Here is an 18,257-nt window from a genome sequence, read left to right as displayed (position 1 = left end):
ACTGTCTTGGGTGTTCATGAAACCTGCAGATTGTAACATTATATTTTGGTTGTGTGTTGTCCTTGATCTAGATAGAAAACTTGAATTATTATAGCCATAAAGCTATTTTTGAAGATAGTAATTTCAAAACATCACAGCCTTTCAGTAGATATTAATAATTTATATTTTCCAGTTCAAATAGTTTTATTGACTCTGTTCTCTGGGGAGAAAGATGCACTTAAGCATCTTTTTACTAATTTTGGCTTTACTTGAGGCCAAGCCTTGAATGAAGTCATGATTTTACTCTCATGCCATGGAGCTATATTCATTTCATTGGTGGCAACTGAATGTTGGCTCCTGCTGACCAAAATTATTTATGTTTTTAGAGGCCTGTTTCACTCTTCCTCAGATATTTCCGCTGGAGAAAATAATAGGTTTTCTGGTATTTTTGAGCTGCAATTTAGTTTCTACCATTTTCTTTCAGCTTTAGAGTAGAAAAAAGAACAGAGTAACCTCTTCAAGAAGCATTTTGGGCTACTAGACATGCCAGTCTGTCACTTTAAGTGGCTGCAAATAACTGTCAAATATTTACTTGGTATCTTAAAAATTGCACAGTCCTGTGATGTTATTAGAGAATTGGGTTAATTATGTTCTTTCTAATTCTAACATTTATTAAAAATAAAAAGAAGCTGTTATGGGAGATTTTTATGCTTTTGGTGTTTAAAAAAAAGAAAAAGAGAAAAGAAAAAGTAAAAAAAAAAAAAATCAATCCAAAATCTTTTGATTGGTTGGTTGTAAGTTGTTGGATGCAAAGAACCAAGCTCATACCATAAGTTTTAAATGTCTTGAATGTTTTGAAGTCAGAAGAATATGGTCTGACTCTTGTAGTGTCAGGGGCTTACAGCATTTTTCATGTTTTCTCTCACTGAACCTGGAAGCTCCTGGAGCACCTATGTCTGCGTCAGTGGGCGCAGGGGAAGGTATTCCTGCAGCTGTGCCTTTTTTTGGGTGGATGTGACAAGACAAAGGCATCGGGTTGGACAAAATCATCTGCCAGGCTGGAATTTGAATGCTGAATTGAGGAAAGTTGAAACAGTCTCCATTAGGGAACGTGCTGAGCATGTCTATTGTATAACGCTGCAGCAGTACTAAAACGCAAATGGCTGCTGGCTGTGCACAGGCAGGTCTTTAATATCTCAGGATTTGGTGCATAGTAAGCTAAGACCCTTTTTCGTGCCACCTCTGTGATGAATTCTTATTAACAATATTTGCTAAAGCACATTAAACATGTGCGTTAAATGCATACACATAATTAAATTTTGCTAGTGTATGATAGAAGAACACCTGTGTTAGAAGAGCAGAGTTAAGTAATGAATAATTGGTAAATAGCATAATTCTTGCCATCATATGGCCTTCTACTTGGTATTTATTTTGATATCCAAAGCAATGTGTATTTACGTTTCAGAGATGCCTGTTGAAGCTAAGAATGTATTTCACAAGGGAACTGCAAACAGTCTAACCGTGTTAGGGCAGTGTTCTGCTTCGCAAATTAATTCTGCTGAGAAGCTGCATATATTAGTAGAACTGATCTGCTTCTGCTGATTGTGCTGAGCTAATGCAAAACCTTAGCGACATGTTGGGATACATAGCAGAGATGAACACCACTGCATGGTAACACTCAGCTTTGAGGACATCCGTATTTTTTTATATCTGCTTTGTTTACCTTCTCCTTTATAACTGGCCTCCAGTGACAATGACAGTGCATGGCTTTGCTATTTCATTTATATTTCTCTTTAACAGTGAAGGAAACTTGAAACTCAGTATTTTTGTCTAAAGAGTCTGGCTTCTGTAGGAAAGGAGTATTTTTGTAACCTTTTGCTTCAATCCCTTCTCATCTTTTTTTCTTTCTCCAGTTTTACCTCTTTCATTGTGCTGTTATTCGGTCTGTATTGTCATTCTCAAAAACTGACTAATATAGGTGATTTTTTGTCTGTTTAGACACATTTTTGACATTTCTCAAAATGTCTCCAGTAAGAATTTCAAATGTTTTCCTTAATGTTCTTTGGAGTGAGAATGCTTTTCAACCACTGTAGTTGCAAAATTTTTTAACTTATCAGTGTTTTTCAACATAAATAAAATAGTTTATCTCTTTTTCTTTTTTAAATATTTTTGCTAAGTTTAAACATATGTGAACCTACATATGAACTTGCAACGAAGATGAGAGAAAATGGGTAAAAAGTGAAAGAGTAAGAGCAAGCTCTTCATGTTTCCTCTCCAGAAGAACCTATTTAGAGGTCAAAATAGCCAGCATAATTGATTCCTGCCAGAGGCAGTATGAATTTATATCTTTACCCTTGACTTGACTTTTAGCCTATATTTATTTAGCCATTTAAATTGTTGTAGCCATTTCTTTTGACCATGCCCTTGGCAGTCTCATTGTTGACACTTTCACTACACTTCCTCTGCATTTGAAATAGTAATGCGTGGAAATATTTTTGAAAGAAAGAATCTAGGCTCCAACTAAATACTGTGTCACTCTCATCCCAAGTGTTAATGCTTTCTCAATTAGAGCAAACATTGTGTAGCACAAGGTATATTCCTCATAGGGAAGTTCTGACTAAATATTTAAATTATAATCTTGACATTACGTTAGTTGTGATATGCAAACTTAATGCTTTAAAGATGTAGTTTAAGGGTGTTAAGAGAGAAAAGTTGATTTTAAGGTGGCCAGAAGATAAAATAACGGAATTCTGTTGCCTTTTGTTGAAGGGGAGAGTGATTTATGTTCAGAAAAAGAATTTTGAAAATTAATAGGCCAAGCTACCATTATTCGTAGTAGTTAATACATCTGCTTTGTTTTTCAAACCTTTTCTTTTAAAGTGTTTTAGAACTGATAAGAATCCATTGTATTTGAAGGTAAGGCAAAATTACAGTGGCAGCAGAGCTCGTTTACTGATGCAGAGGTGCAGTAGCATAGTGTAGGGAGGAGCGTGTTTTGTAGCAGTGTTGAGATGGCTGTAAAATGTCCCGTCCTTCCCATGGCTCTCTTTGAGCAGTAATGCTTTTTTTCCTTGCACTAAGGACTGTCCGTGGTCATTGAGGGCCACAGGTCTTTTGCTTCTGAGTAAGGTTTCAGGATTAGTCCCTAAGTCATGTCCCCTTAATGAAGTAAGAAGTGAGGCAATTGGAGGTTAGGTGCTTGAGAGATAAACATTTTAATCCCCCATGCCTGTGTGTTACCCTTCAGCATGGAATGATGGCTCAGCTGCTTCCTGTTGGAGTTCCCTGTGCTCCAGGTCACAGTCCAGTGCCCACTCCTGAAGGCAGGCACACAGACCTTCCCTTTCAAGAACAGAGCATGGGTCACTCATCCTCTCAAAACACGTTTCTTGTAAAGATCTGCTGCCAAATGGGTTTCTTGTTAATTTACACAGTAGAACAGCAAAGAAACTCACCAGGATGCTAAAGAGTCAGATCTGTTGTTCAGTAACTGCTGCCTGCCTCTAAGCCATTGCTTAGTGGAGAGCATCCTCATCTTTTGCTTAGGTGGAGGCCATTTCTCTGGATAGAAAATAATGCCAAGGGTCACAGTCCTAAGAGAGTGGGCACAGGTACAAGCCAAGTGCTGCACTGTAATTACGAGCCTTCAGGTACATAAACAGTTGCTCGTGGGTTTGGGCCTGGCCCCGCCTTTCCATCTATTTCCTTCTCTGTGTGCTCTGCACTCATACTGCATTTTCCTTTTGTTCTTAGACACCTTACTTGGAAGAACACGAAGTTTCAGGGAGACTTCAACATGAACTTATTCAGGCATCTCAAATCTCTGTAACTTTGTGTATGTGCAGAAGTGCTTTATGCTGGGGGAATTTGAAAGTAAGAATGTGAGACCCTGGAAAAGCTCACATACCTTTGAAGAAGACAGTTTGGTGACAGATAGGCAGAGCCTTCTAGAAAAGGGGTTTTGATCTGAGGACAAGCCAAGAAGGATGTTGGAGTAATTTAAAAGTTACTGATTGCTCCAATGAAAGCAGCTGTTTCTCATTCAGCAGGCAGTAATCAGCCATTTGTATGCCCCTGTGCCCTTGCAGGGGGTAGATGAGCAGGTGTAACTGTAAGGTGGCAGTGTGTAGATGGCACATCACTCCCTCTGCTTTTGTTTTCTGTCCCTAGGGGCTCTAGTTCTCTGAGCAGACATAAGTTGTCTGTATCAGGGACCAGTGTTCCCTCCACATTACTTTCATGGGCTGTATGTTCTGATGGGAATCCATATCTTGTTCTGGGGATCATTAACTCAAAATTGGGAAGAACCTGAATAGCAACCAAGTGCACAAGTGTTTTCAGACCTGCACAGTTTCTTGTTCACTTTCTCTTCCTTGTTCTGTCTGATGAACATTTTAGTTGCCACATTAAAAGTGGGGTAGTGTCAGCAAGAGGCTGTGTGGCTTTGGGGAGCTCCCCAGAGGCAAGGCTGTTCAGGGTGCACAGCTGTGGGATTGAGAGCGTAGGCAGAATATGCCGGCTGCTTTCCGGCAGCTGCAGCCATTGGACAGACTCCCTGGCTTTGGGATGAGCAACTTGATGCTGCAGTTCCATTTGTGTCTCCATCACCATTCCCTCCCTGCACAGCCCCCAAATATAAAGGCATTTCCTAGTTCCATACAGGATCAACAGATGTACTGTGCCTCCCATGTAATATAATCACTGCTGGTGGTTGAAATGGAAATATCACTATAATATAGCAAGAAGATGTCAGTGACTTCTCTTCAGCTGTTTCCACTTTGTGGAGAGTACCTGTGTAAGTGGAGTTCTGTCTAGTACAGCATGCTGCTAGACAGTGGTGCTTTTCTGCTGCTCTTTATTGTCCAAAGTATTGTAAAGATTGAAACTGCTGTGATTTTGAAGGGTCTGTGGCTATAGTTTCAGGAGTTGTGTTTTGTTGTGGCTTTTTTCTCCCAGTAAACTAATGAGAAATTTGTTGCCTCAGGAGATCAAGTCAAATGAATTTCTGAGATGCTGTGCACTGTCATATAGCAACATTTCAGCCTTATGCTTAGGGGAAATTGACTGCAAGGATGAGGAAGCAGAGCTGTGTGTCCGCAGTGGTTGTGGCTGGATTTCGCATCCCATTGCTTTCCACTGAAGCGTTAAGTAGTGACTGCTGCTGGAGACAGGATATTAAACTTGGCGTGATCGTTTGTGTTCTTCTTAGAGATTTTGATTATTAAAAGGTGAATGAACTCCATTATTATAAAACTTTTGTTCTAGTCCTTGTATTTAAATCATATAATAAAAATGTTGTATAATGTATATGTAATTTCTAGTTTTGACTTAAAAAGGCAAGTTTAAACCTGTGCATAACTCCCTCCTGCTGTGCTTAAGAGCTGGTAGGCAAGGTAGAATGCTTTGTCGGCAAAGCAGACCAAGTAATTAGAACTAACTTTCTGTTGCAATGGAAAGAAACCACTATGTTCTTGCCACCTCAGCTACAGAATTTCCTATAGATAGACTTCAATGTTTGCTGAATTATGATTTTGAATTGGTCTTAAAGACTGTAATCTGGTGATTCCTGCTTATTCTTTCCTTTTTTTTTTTAATGGTTGTTTTGTTGGTTTGGCATTTTTTGTTTTGTTTTGGTTTTGTTTTTTTGTCGTTTTCATCCTCATATACTCACCTTGATCCTTCATACCAGGCCAAAAGTTGGATGCAGATCTCTTCATGCTGTCGCTTTGTTTTTTTCCAGGAAAGAAACTGGTGTTGGGGCTTGAAGGGAGCTATAGAATGCATAGGAGACTTTGAAACTACTTGGTACGAGACCAAGTGTGAGCCAAAATAGCAGAGAATCTGCTGAAGTGCTGTGCTTACAGGGTCAGAACAGAGCACCTACATGACTGTACTAATTGAAAAGATGAGAAAGATACAGACTAGGGACAGCATTTTCTGTCTTATGCTGCCAAGTGGCAGGATGCAGCTCTTGTCCACAGTGGCTAAGCTGTCAGGCCTTTGCCAAAACCCAGGTGCCCTCATCCAGCCTGCCTGCTGGGAATGGTTCTGGTGCCTGCTTCATCCTGCGTTATCCAGGAGAGCGTGAGGTGGCCGGGGCCAAAACCCTAAAATGTGCTAATTGTTAAACAGTATGGCCAGTGCTGGAGTCTCTGCCTTAACCTTGTCTTCTTTACCAGTAGCCACTTAGCCCAGCTTATGATAGCTTCCTGACAAATTTATTGGTTCTTTTAAACGTAGAACCATAGAAATGTTGGTTGGAAGGGAGTTCTGGAGCTTACCTAGTTCCAGCTTTCTGGAAGGAGCAGAATGTGGCTGGCTCAGAATTAATGAGTCCTAAAGGTAGCTCCAGGGATTTAAAGAAGTTCTATTTCATGAGAAATGTAAATTTCTCCTTTATTTTTCTTGCTTTCAGTGGGATTTGGTAGAGCCCTGTGGTAAGTCTGTAGTGCTAGGTGTGTGTCCTCTGCAAGTATAGTATGTCATTTAACCTAGACAAATTTTTTTGTCTGGATAAGTGTCAGCAGTGCTTGTCTTTGCAGTGCTGCAGGCAGCATGGTGGCAGCTGAGTGTCCTCTGGGCAGGCTTTAGCTGTTCTTGATTTCTCCTCAGTTACTTAAGAGCACACTTTCTCTGTAATCATATTTCTACCTCTGCTGCTAAATTTCCACTTGAATACTTTGCTTTATAATCTTCTATTCAACCTCAGGAATATATTAGGCATCTTACTTCTTAATGTGGGTATCACAGAATAATTTAAATTGGAAAAGACCTCAAAGATCATCGAATCCAACCATTAACCTAACACTGACAAGTATACCACTAAAACATGTCCCCAAGTGCCACATCTGGGCATCTTTTAAATACCTCCAGGAATGGTGACTCAACCACCTTGCTGGTCAGCCCATTTTAATGCATGACGACCCTTTCAGTGAAGAAATCTTTCCCAGTATCCAATCTAAACATCCCCTGGCACAGCTTGAGGACATTTCCTCTTGTCCTGTCACTTGTTACTTGGGAGAAGAGGCTGGCCCCCACCTGACTACAACCTCCTTTCAGGTAGTTGTAGAGAGCAGTAAGGCCCTCTCTGAGCCTCTTCTTCTCCAGGCTAAGTAACCCCAGCTTCCTCAGCTGATCCTCATAGGTCTCTAGACCCCTCAGCAGCTTCATTCCCTTCTCTGGACTCACTCCAGCACCTCAGTGTCTTTTTTTGTACTGAGAGGCCCAGAACTGAACACAGGACTTGAGGTACAGCCTCACCAGTGCCAAATTCAGGGCAACAATCACTGCCCTGGTCCTGCTGGCCACATTATTTTTGATACCAAGATGCCATTGGCCTTCCTGCCCACCTGGGCACAGGCTGGCTCATGTTCAGCTGCTGTTGACCAGCACCTCCCCACTCTCTGGCCTGGCCATCCATCCAGTTTTTAACCTGGCGAAGAGTACAAGATGTGAGCAGCCGGTTTCTCCATAAGAATGTGGTGCCAAAGGCTTTAGTAAAATCCAGGTAGACAACATCCACAGCTTTTGCTTCAAACACTAGACTGGTCACTTTGTCATAGAAGGGCTTCAGATCAGTCAAGCTGAACCTGCCTTTCATAAACCCATGCTGGCGGGAGAAGAGGAGAAAACTTGGGAGGCAATTAGTGCCTCTGACTGAGATGAGGAATTTCTGAATTCAAGGTATTTTTTGAGCACTAAATTGGTATATGGTCTTTGTGACTTCACTGTCTTTTCTCTGTAATATTGGAATTATGAGATGGATTTCTTATAGAGAGATGTGAACACTGGTTAGATCACATATATTTGGTAATGGGAACTGTAGTGTTCAGGATGATTTCTTCTTACTTAATTTCATCCCTGATTGTGAACATTCCTTTGTCCTGTGGCAGCCAAGGGAGGGACCAAGTCAGGCTCTTTGAAGAGAAACTGCAAGTTGTTTCTTTGTTTGAAATTTCACAATGTAACCCAGAAACCAGGGATGCTATTGACATCAAAATGGGAAAAATACTCCCTGAAAGCAAGCTCTTACACATTATCCTAGTGAAATAACCATCTCCGTACATGTCAAGTTAAAGTACGACTTAAGATTTTTTTTTCTTATGGCTTCGCTGTCTCCTAATTAATTACGTGTAATTTCATACTAAATGGTTATTCAACACTAGAAGTGGCAACTTATTGGTACTTCTAAGTAAAAATTACTTTGGAGGTTATGACTGCGTATTTTGCAGCTGGATGTTTCAGTGTCTCATTGCTTCTGTTCCTGTTACAGGTGCGTGTGACAGCATTGCAGCGATGAGTGGAATTTTAAAGAGGAAGTTTGAAGAAGTTGATGGCTCCTCACCTTGTTCCTCTGTGCGGGAATCAGATGATGACATTTCTAGCAGTGAAAGTGCTGACAGTGGTGACAGTGTCAATCCATCCACTTCTAATCATTTTACCCGTAAGTACTAAATCTGTGTGTCTAAAGAATGCTTCCTGTTTCTCAAAATAAAGTAAATTTTATGGTTAGATAAGCATGATGATTTTTAATTGAACAGATGATAAAATGGACTCCCTGTGGTGTTTAGTTTGTGACTTGCTCAAAATGACTTAGTAAACTTGTATCCTTTTGACTTCTTGTTAATTATATAAAAGTATTCATCATTGTAAAAGTTAGAAGTCACTTGGAAGCTCCTACCTATTTGCTGTTTGAATTATGTAGCTGTTTGTAGTTGTCATTGGGAGTTGTGCTTAAAGTATTTCAGATAGGCACTGTACGGAAAGTGCTTTATATAAGTTTGTTTATTTTCCTCAGGTAAATGTAGTGCAGCTGTCAGCTGTCTGCAACACTGCATTGGTGAGAGTTCTTCTCCAAAGGAAATATAAGCTTTCTTTTATTTGGAATTGAGGAATGTTGTGTATGGGACACATTATTTCAATAGTTTCTGTTCTTCGTGTAGCACAGGGTATCTCTGTACTTAGGCAATGAGTTTGTGTACAGATAAGAATTTGGTCTTAAGTTAGCAAAGCTACATGTGCAGCATATGTTTCTGGGAAAAATTAGTTTACAGTTTATGTTTGCAGTTTATGATATTAGTTTTATGTGGTTATATTGTTTTAAAAGTGAACTGCGCATTTTAAAAAGCAGGGGTTTGCCTCCTTCAACCCTGTTGCATATAGATCTCCCTACTGGAGTTAATTTGTGAAGACTGTGAGCCAAGGAGTAGGTGAGACTCCTCATCACTGCCCATACACAACATGGTCCTTGTCACTCCCTGGTTTGGATTGTGCCTGGAAATCATGTTTGTAGCATGGGATATGAATGTTCTGATAACTGATTCGTCTACCAAATGCTGCTGTGCAGTTTGAGCTGAGGTTTGGGCATGAGGGTCCAAATCCTCTTTGCTCTAGTGTGGAACGCTTCTGTGCAAGGAGGGCACAGGCACAACTTTTCAAATGGGTTTACATGGAACACTCACGATGTGCTATATTTAAGATGCAGTACTAGTAGGGGACCTATTTTATTGAAATGCCACAAAGGGGTAAGCAACCCGGTAAACCTCTTTGGTAGTATCAAGAAATATTTTGGTAACAGTATTCTCTGCATGCTGATATTCTAACTTTTGTTGAAGGAATTAGTTGATGATTCATCATAGACTGAAAACAGTCTTTTTACATCAAACAGTCATTCCCACCCACACAGAAGACAACAATGTTTTTGTGAATACACAGATAATACAAAGAAAGCAAATAATTCAGGGGAGAAACTTGGAAGTTGTAATACATGCATGTAACAAAAAGCTTTAATTGTAGTTGACACAATAAATAATTTAGTTTTTGAATAAAATCTGCAAGGCAAACTATGGCATTTCAGTGTTATGACTAATGATCTGTCTAACTGAGATATTTGTGGCCAGAGTAATAAATGTTTATCTGTGTGTGCACTCACGCACACACACACTTATAAGAAATTGTACAGATTACATTTTTTTAAATACATACATATATATATCAATCAGTTGGCAATATGGAAATAGAAAGAGTAAATTATTTGCATGTGCATTGATACTAATTTCTAAAAAGTATTATATTTAATATAGATGGACCAGCCTAAATTCCAAGGAATCAAATACAGAATCCCAGTATTATATAAGGTTGATCTGGGAAGAAAAGACTTAACTGATGGCCTTGGCTATTTGAATAGGCAAACCTCAAGGTTCTCAAGGAAAAGGCTTTTGGGTATTTCTTTCAGTATCTGACATTGTGCTTTGCTCTTACTGTAATGCAGCATGCTTGCAGGAGCTTTATAAAGGTGATCATGTTTTATTGGTAACAAAATAGAGGATATTGATGATCAGATGAAGTGTAGAATGAAAAGATGGTTTAGTGCCTACTTAATTGCACTCATCTTGCATCCAGACTCTTCCAGTGTGCATCATTGTTTTGTAACTTTACCAAGGACACTCCATGTTGCACATGATAGGGAAGTAAGATTTTGTTAATTCATTATTAAAATGCTGCAAAGGAGATTTTGCACCTTCTTCTTCTCTCTTAATAGTAAAGCATATCCGTTACTTACATGTTTACACAATCAATATCTACCAATCGAGTGGTGTTGGAAAAATCACTTCGGAAGCCTTAGGCACATCTGCTTTTTACATAAGAGCAACTCTGCACTAAAAAGATGAGTCTTAGTGATGATGTATTATACTAAAAGTTAATATGTGTTTGCAACAAAAATTAATCATGTTTATATTTAACGTTAAAGCGCTGAAAGATATTTTCAACTTGATAACTGACTATCTCTAGTGAAAAACAGGGCTTTTGTTGAGATTGGATTTTTATTTTGTTTTATTCTTCTCACCTTTTCTTGAGGCTGTGTGCTTTGATTCTGGAAAGAATGTTTTAACTGGACGTTTGTTGAAATTTTTATATGCACAGGATTTTTTTTCATTTTGGTTTGTATCAGTTGGTTAACATCAGTGATGTGTCATATCATGTGTGATACTGGATGCTCTTCAGGGCAGGAGCACTTTCCTTTGTGTGTACTTAGGGTTTTTTTTACCTTCTAGATTTTTTAAACAGTTTTATTTGAAAAAGCATATTTTGAGTTCTAGGAAGTGATAAAAAATGAACTGATCATACTGAAATAAATGCTCAGTCCTATCTTGTCAAAACTGAATATGTAGAAATTGTCAGTGTTATGTCTCATAAATACAGGTGTCTCACAGAGCTACTAAGTGATGCTTAGCTAAAAACTACATGCGGATGTGTTGTACAGTAACAAAACTCTTAACAGTGTACATTGGAAGGTGTTTTTCTTCATGCTCTAAACACATTCATCTCCCAAAATAAAACATAAGACCTTTTCCATGTCAAATATTGGAATCTGTACTGTTAAGGGTGAGGTCTGTGAGACTTTTCCAGTATAAGCAGACGGAAAAGAGCCAGTGCAGAAAAAAGACTGGCCAGATTCCTTGCCTCTGTTACATGCCTGAGTACCTCCTTGATGGAGGTTATCTTTCTAAGCCTTTTCCTGACGTGTTATACCATTTGTCTTTGGTGAGACAGTGTCAGATTCTGTGTACTGTCTTCCTTCTGGTCTGTTTTCATATAGGTAAATATGAAGTTCAGTATAAACCCTCTTTTACTGACTGGAAATGAAGGGGTTGTAGGTAAGCTGTAGTCAACATCGTTGATTCTGAAACTGAGAATTTAAAAAGAATCCTAACGTCGTCCTCTAAGTCTTATTTTTCCTTTCTAATTGACCTGACAAAGAGATAATTTTAAATCACTTGTAACTACAGCCCTTTCAGTGCTTCAGCAAGCAGGCAGTTGGTGTACAAATCTATCTAGAATAGCTGATGCATCTCAATATTTACACAACCCTTGAAACAGTATGTGTTGGGTCAGATAAACAAGAGCCTTTCAGCTATCCTGCTCCATTAGCCTTAAGGTCAGTTTAACCTGCCAGCTAAATGTGGCACACAGCTGCTGTGGATCATTCAGGTGGGACAGAACTACCAGAAGATAGCTTTGTTCTCAGCAGTTAACCCTGCACTGTGATGGCAGGAAATACATGACTGAGATGTCCCTAAGTGCTGACTACTACACAGGGGTAAGTACAGGGTTTCTTTAACAATATATCCATTTAAATAAGTAGAGACACAAATGATGGCAATAAAAAACGAGTAAATCCCTAGCCTAAGTTACAGGCTTCTGAGTTAGTAAATGAAAATTATGGTCTATAAAGAACAGACAACTGTTACCAGGTTTGTAACAAAAAAAAATAATAAAATAGTATTTTCTTGACCAGGTGTGTGCATTTTTACACATGTGCACATTTTTAAATCTCTTAGCAAATGGTATTGGAGCGCCTTGATTCCTGCTGGTAGATATAATCCCTACTGCCTTTTTTACTCACCTTTCTCAGTCTATTGAGGTGATTTCAGTTTGATTCAGCAGGTCATTAGTCACACTGCAGATTTACCTTAATGGATGCCAAGGTGTATTACTAACTAGTCCCCATGCCTGTCCCATTTCACAGCCCCACCTTCATCTCAGAAAGAGGGATGTTCATTTTCAAGTAGCAGTCCAAGTTTGCGTATACCATATGAACAGGACTAAGAGCATGTGTTCCCTTTTTCCTCAGGGATACACGGAATACAGGGCAGGAGCACTCAAAATGCCATTTCAGCTCCTTTAAATTGACCTGTTCAGTTAGGGCAGGCACTTCACTGCTGTGTTTCCTCAGCTCCATAGCGAGCTGATGAATCTGGAATTGCTGTTCAGGATGTCAGTAAAACACCCTGACCATTCCTGAGATTGTGTGCACTGAGGGACACGGGGTTCCACACTCCTGCTCGGGTGTAGGGGATATGTGCCCTTCCAGAGAAGGGCAGTGAAGCTGGTAAAGAGTCTGGAACATAAGTCTTATGAAGAGTGGCTGAGGGAGCTGGGGCTGGAGAAAAGGAGAAAAGGAGGCTCAGGGCAGACCTTACTGCTCTCTACAGCTACCTGAAAGGTTGTGACAAGGTGTGGGTCAGTCTCTTCTCCCAGACAAGGGGAAATGGCCTCAGGGGAGGTTCAGGTTGGATATTAGGAAAAACTGCTGCACTGAAAGAATAGTTAAGTATTGAACAGGCTCCCCAGGGAAGTGGTGGAGTCACCATCCTTCAAAGTGTTCAAAAAACAAGTAGACATGACACTTCACAGTACAGTTTAAAGGGTATGGTGGTATTTGGTCAAAGGTTGGACTTGATCATCTTGGAGGTCTTTTCCAACCTTAATGATCTTCCTGCCTTGTTGAGATACCTACCTCTAAATGCGTGAACTTTTTTCTGACGGAGAAAAATACCCAAATTTAAGTTACAGAATTGCATACAATTGAAAGACCTGGGAAGACCTCGTGAAGTCCTGTCTTTCACACTTTGGTGCTGGTAAAAATTCCCCATAACATATTAATCACAGATGCATATCTTAAGAAACATACTTTGAGGAGCTGCTGCTTTCCTCTGCCTTTTCAGCTTAAATGTAGTTTAGCTGAAACTTTCTGAGTTTTCTTCATCCCCTGCATGAAGATCACCAGCACCAGCTTATCTGATAAGGGGATCATCACCAACAGGAGGTACTGCCATCCCACAGGCTAGTTGATAACCTCCATCAGTTGTCTCTGTATTGCCATTAACATTGTCACTGTCATGAGCAAGGTTATCCTGCAGCCATAATCACAGGTCCTGTCATTCCACTAATTAGGGTACTGTCTTTAGAGTGTTGGATGCCTTAGGTTCATTAGGAGTGTGACAGGTCAAGGGCTCTGAGAAAACCCTTTGATCTCTAAATGCTCTTACCGTTTTTTGATTTTGCTGTTAAAGATAACGAGGAATTTGATATTACAAATACATCCCTGTTGCACTTCCTTCAATATGGCCTTAAAAGTACTGTTTGAATATTCTAGAGTTGCTATCATATTGAGATTGCCTCATCTATGTGGCCATGCAGAACTTTACCTTTGTTGACAGATGAAGCTTTATTTGGTGTAAGGTCAATAGCACAAGTCATTACCTGAGCTTTGAACTTAAGTTGTGTGTTTAATTGCTGGTTAATGATGGAATTTAAATGACTTAGAAGTGATGCTGCTGGCTTATTATGGAAAAACACTTAGGTGTAGCTAAATGCAGGTATTCTTTTTTCATGGTATCTTGCAGTTATTTATATTGCCAGCAACCAGGCTTGGAATTTCCTTGATAATGAGGAGTGTGTTCTTACTGCTATTGTTAAGTCATGTTATGAAATGCTAACAGGTTGAGAGATTCTGATATTTGATTTTAAATAAGTTGACTCATGCAAGTAGTAAATAACAAGGAATGCAAAGAAATTCAGTTAATCAATGCAGTGCATTGTTTTTCTCTCAAAATCATGCAGAATGACAGGGCAGGGTATGCCATGACAGGATCTTGCCTGCTGTCTTTCATCTGGAATGAGGACTACTGTAGAGGGAGTTTCTAAAAATTGCAAAGAGGGGTTATGAAGCAGGCTCCCACTGGGTTTTAGAAGGATTTGTACAACTAATTCTTATTTTTTAAATAAGTTCTCTGCTATAAATAGTGCATTTCATATGCTATACAACCAGAGGGACAGTTTTTGCCTTACATGATGTTTATATTGGCTTGGAAAACATCAAACAATTTTTTTTTTGAAGATGTTCATGACAGATACACAAAATATGTTTGCAAATGCAAAGTCACAGACAGCTGAATGGGTAGTTGTGTTCGTATCAAATGGCTGTTCACAGAAGTCACATATAAGATGGGACAAAGGGTTGCCTGTAGCGTCATAGGAGAGCACAGCAAATGCAATTGTTATGCATGGGTGTTCCTGCAAGGATCCCTGGTAGCAGCTTTCCTCCTCATGAAGCTGGGGCTAAGGTCAGGAATAATCATCTATGAAACAGCAGCTGGCATTTAGAGTAAATGGAGAGGCAGAGAGCAGTTAACCATCTCCACTCCTCCTCGCAGGCTGATGATGTTTGCAGAGTGGAGAAGCTGGACTAGTATGATGAATGTCACAGAAAAGCTTTCTGGAGATAGAGGGTGCTGAGGAAGTAAACGTAAAGCTTTCACTGAAATTTCAGCAGTAAAGTTCCAGCTTTTAGTGTGCATCCCCAGAATTTAATGAGTGTGTGAGATTTTAGACAAAGCTCTCAGCATTGAGGTAAAATGTTTAAAGTACAAATTAAAAACCTCTCCTATTCATGTCAGACTTGTCTGTGAGCTAGTCTTTTTAGAAAACCTTTTCAAATGTGACTTAAATCTAGCATTAGGCCAGCATTCCCGTTGAGCCCCTCCTGTGAGGTGAATTTATCTTTGGCTTTACCCTAAAGGAAGGTACCAGAAGAATGGAGCAGTGAAATGCTACTGGGGTAGATGTTGCTGTTCCACAGCGTTGTCCCTCTCCTTCCTGTCAAATTTCCACTACTCAATTTACACCTTTTTGAGTATGCAGTTCCCTTTAAGACTTCCAGATTCAAATTTATTCTATAAAATACCTCCCTGCCCTCAAGCTCACATGTTTCTTTAGGGGGCTGTATTTTGTTTCACAGCATTTGCTCTTAATGTAGATTTCTAGCATGTAGGAAAAGTGTTTTATTATTCAGGGCTGAAAATTTGTAAATTTAGTGTACGGAAACTCTTAGAAAAATATCTTTTGGGAGGCCATGGGCTAGAAGGAGAGGTAGGAGAAAGAGGTAGAAGCAATTTCTGGATACGACCTTTTCCCAGTTTTTGTTTTCTGTGAAGGTTGGGAAGCAAGATGGCTTTTTTAGGCGGTGTTCTGACCTGGATTACCGTGATGGATTAGGCTTTGCTGTTCTGTGGTGTTAGACTGATGAAACACTGCATGGGAAAGTCATGGAACAGGTGGAGAATGGTGCTAATCCTTCTTGCCATAATGGTTTTTATGACAGTAAGAGTATGTTAAAAGCAGACAAACAGGTAGTAGAGTATAAGAAATGCAGCATTTCCTCCGGTCTAAGAGCTTTAATCCAAAAGTCTGCTTCATGCATGTTTTTTTCAGCCTTTTGAAATTTTCACGTGCCTAAAATATTTCTGCGCTGGTGACAATGAATTGCTTTGCTCTCATTGATGCAGGAGTGTGAGTAATCTGCTGGGGAGCCATATGGTTCACATTTATTTTAATGTGTCTTTGACATCAGGAGAATAGCTGAGACAGCAGAAGAAAGTGCTTATGTCTTGGAGTTCAGCCAGAACTGAGATCGTTTAAGTTTCGTAATCAAAGAACTACCAGTTTTCTCAGTAAAAAATGTTTGAAAAACATGATGGGCTTAAAATGTCACTCCTATCAGAATTTAGTAAAATGAGGAAGCAGGTTTTGCATTTTATGGATGGATACAGCCACAGCAGGTACTCTTCCTGAGTGGGAGTTTGGGCTCTGTGTTGGCCACTAGACACACGGAAGGAAATGCTGTGTTTTTCCCAGGTTTCACACTGCTGCAGCTCCACTGCCCAGGTGGAAAAATGAGGACGTTCAAAGGTGAACAGTGCAGCTGTAGAGTGCCTTCTATGTACGTGAGAGCAATTCAGGAAAACTTTGTTTCAGTCTGCCAGCACATTATTTTTGTTGCTTATCTCTTTTATCAGTTATAATTTACTTATATGCAAATGGAACTTGGATGATTCTCTTAAGAAAACATTGGACTGCTAGTGTAAATATTGATTTTCGCCTTTGCATTTTCCGTTTTCTGTGGGATATGGAAGTTGTATGGGCCAATAATGACATCTGTTACAAAGATATAAGAGATATATGATGACCGAGTATGATAAATCCTGAATTTTTCAGATGTGGAAAGAGCTGGGGGGTTGTGTCTTGTCATTTTTCACAAATTCGCAAATAGATAAATAATTATTATTCTCAGGGATGGGTGAAGAAAATACAGCTTGAGGTGGAGAAGGGAGGGCACTAGAAAAAGCTGCAGAACTTTGTACCAGTGGAGGGAGGAGGCAGTGGGGCTGTTGGGTGCAGGTGGCACCGCCAGGATCTTCCCCCTTTCCTCTCCGGGCTGGGGGCTTCCCAGCCTTGTTGGCTGCCGTGGGTGGGACAGGCCAATAAACAGTTCAACCCCAGAGAGCAGTAGGATTCTCTGCTTCTATCTCTCCTCTCCATGCTTTCAAATTATCCTGGTGTGGGGTAGGAAGAGGAAGGAAAAGCACACGATTTCAGAAGTTAGAGAGCTGTAAAAAATTAGTTAGTAAGGAAATTCTTCAGTCCCTAATAATACATACAATGATAATTTTTGCTTGCAATACAGAAGGTAGGTACAGAAAATCTTACCATTATGAGGCTATTGGTAGGAATAAGGTCATGGCAAACATCTGGTTTCTTCTGTATAACTACAGCACTAAAGAGATAGTCTCTAACTGTAGTGTTCTAGTTACATTAAAATATAGTGCAAAAATATTGACACTTATTCGTTACAAATTAATGTATTGCTATATCTTTCTTCACCTGTGTCTATTCCTACAGGAATACATTCCTCTAGATGTGTGTTTAACTTTTTTGCCGTATAAATTACTTTGTTCTCTTTTATTAACTGTTGATGAACAAGGGCCTTTCTGTATTCTCTAACGTCACATGATGTGAATGGCTTTCATTTTTTCTTAGCTTCTTAACTGAGGACTCTTGTTCCAAATCCAGAAAGTATTTCCTCACTTGCTGTGTTTGTTTGATGACAGCATTCCAGCACAGATCAATGCTTTGTACAACATACTTTAGCCAGGATGAATCTAAGTTTTATTGTCAAGCTACTCTTTGTAATATTTTCCCTTCTCCCATTAATTGTCATTGTGATGGAGACTTATGGGAGACAGCAGCCTAAGTAAGAAGGAAGAGCAGCCATGGAGCTGTGTTGTAGAACAGTTTTCTTTTTTAAGGCTATTGTTATTCTCATGATAGCTGTATTTTCTTTTTTTACTTTGATACTTTCTTCAATTTGGACATTAAAGTTTTATTTTTAGAGTATCTTTGAAAAATGAATTAGTGGGGCTTTATGTTTTACAGAGGACACACTGTGTTCTGGAAAAATCCATTTAATGCATTTGATCAAGTACCTAGAAACTGAAAAAAAAAAATCTGAGAAACACTTAGTCTTTCTGGTAAACCATCTTGTATTCCATTACTTTTAGCCACTGGGAGATAAGAACTGTACTTTTTAGTAGGTGAAATGTTACCATTTTAAATTGCAACCATTTTAATAAGAATAGTGTTAATAAAGGTTATGA

At 39.4% G+C, this 18,257-nt stretch overlaps 1 protein-coding gene across 7 annotated transcripts in view; it reads left to right on the top strand.

Moving 5' to 3' along the window:
• The window catches only part of CSRNP3 (cysteine and serine rich nuclear protein 3), a 104,929-nt gene that overhangs the window by 63,484 nt on the left and 23,188 nt on the right, over window positions 1-18,257 (top strand). For all 7 annotated transcript variants that reach the window (XM_064661001.1, XM_064660997.1, XM_064660998.1 and 4 more), the window contains one exon: window positions 8,252-8,422. In XM_064661001.1, the coding sequence (XP_064517071.1) occupies window positions 8,252-8,422 (171 nt within the window). The remainder of the gene's footprint in view (window positions 1-8,251; window positions 8,423-18,257) is intronic.

This window comes from Pseudopipra pipra, chromosome 7 (assembly GCF_036250125.1).
Source record: "Pseudopipra pipra isolate bDixPip1 chromosome 7, bDixPip1.hap1, whole genome shotgun sequence".
In the NCBI taxonomy this organism is placed as follows: Eukaryota; Metazoa; Chordata; class Aves; order Passeriformes; family Pipridae; genus Pseudopipra; species Pseudopipra pipra.
This window is presented reverse-complemented; position numbering and strand designations above follow the sequence as displayed.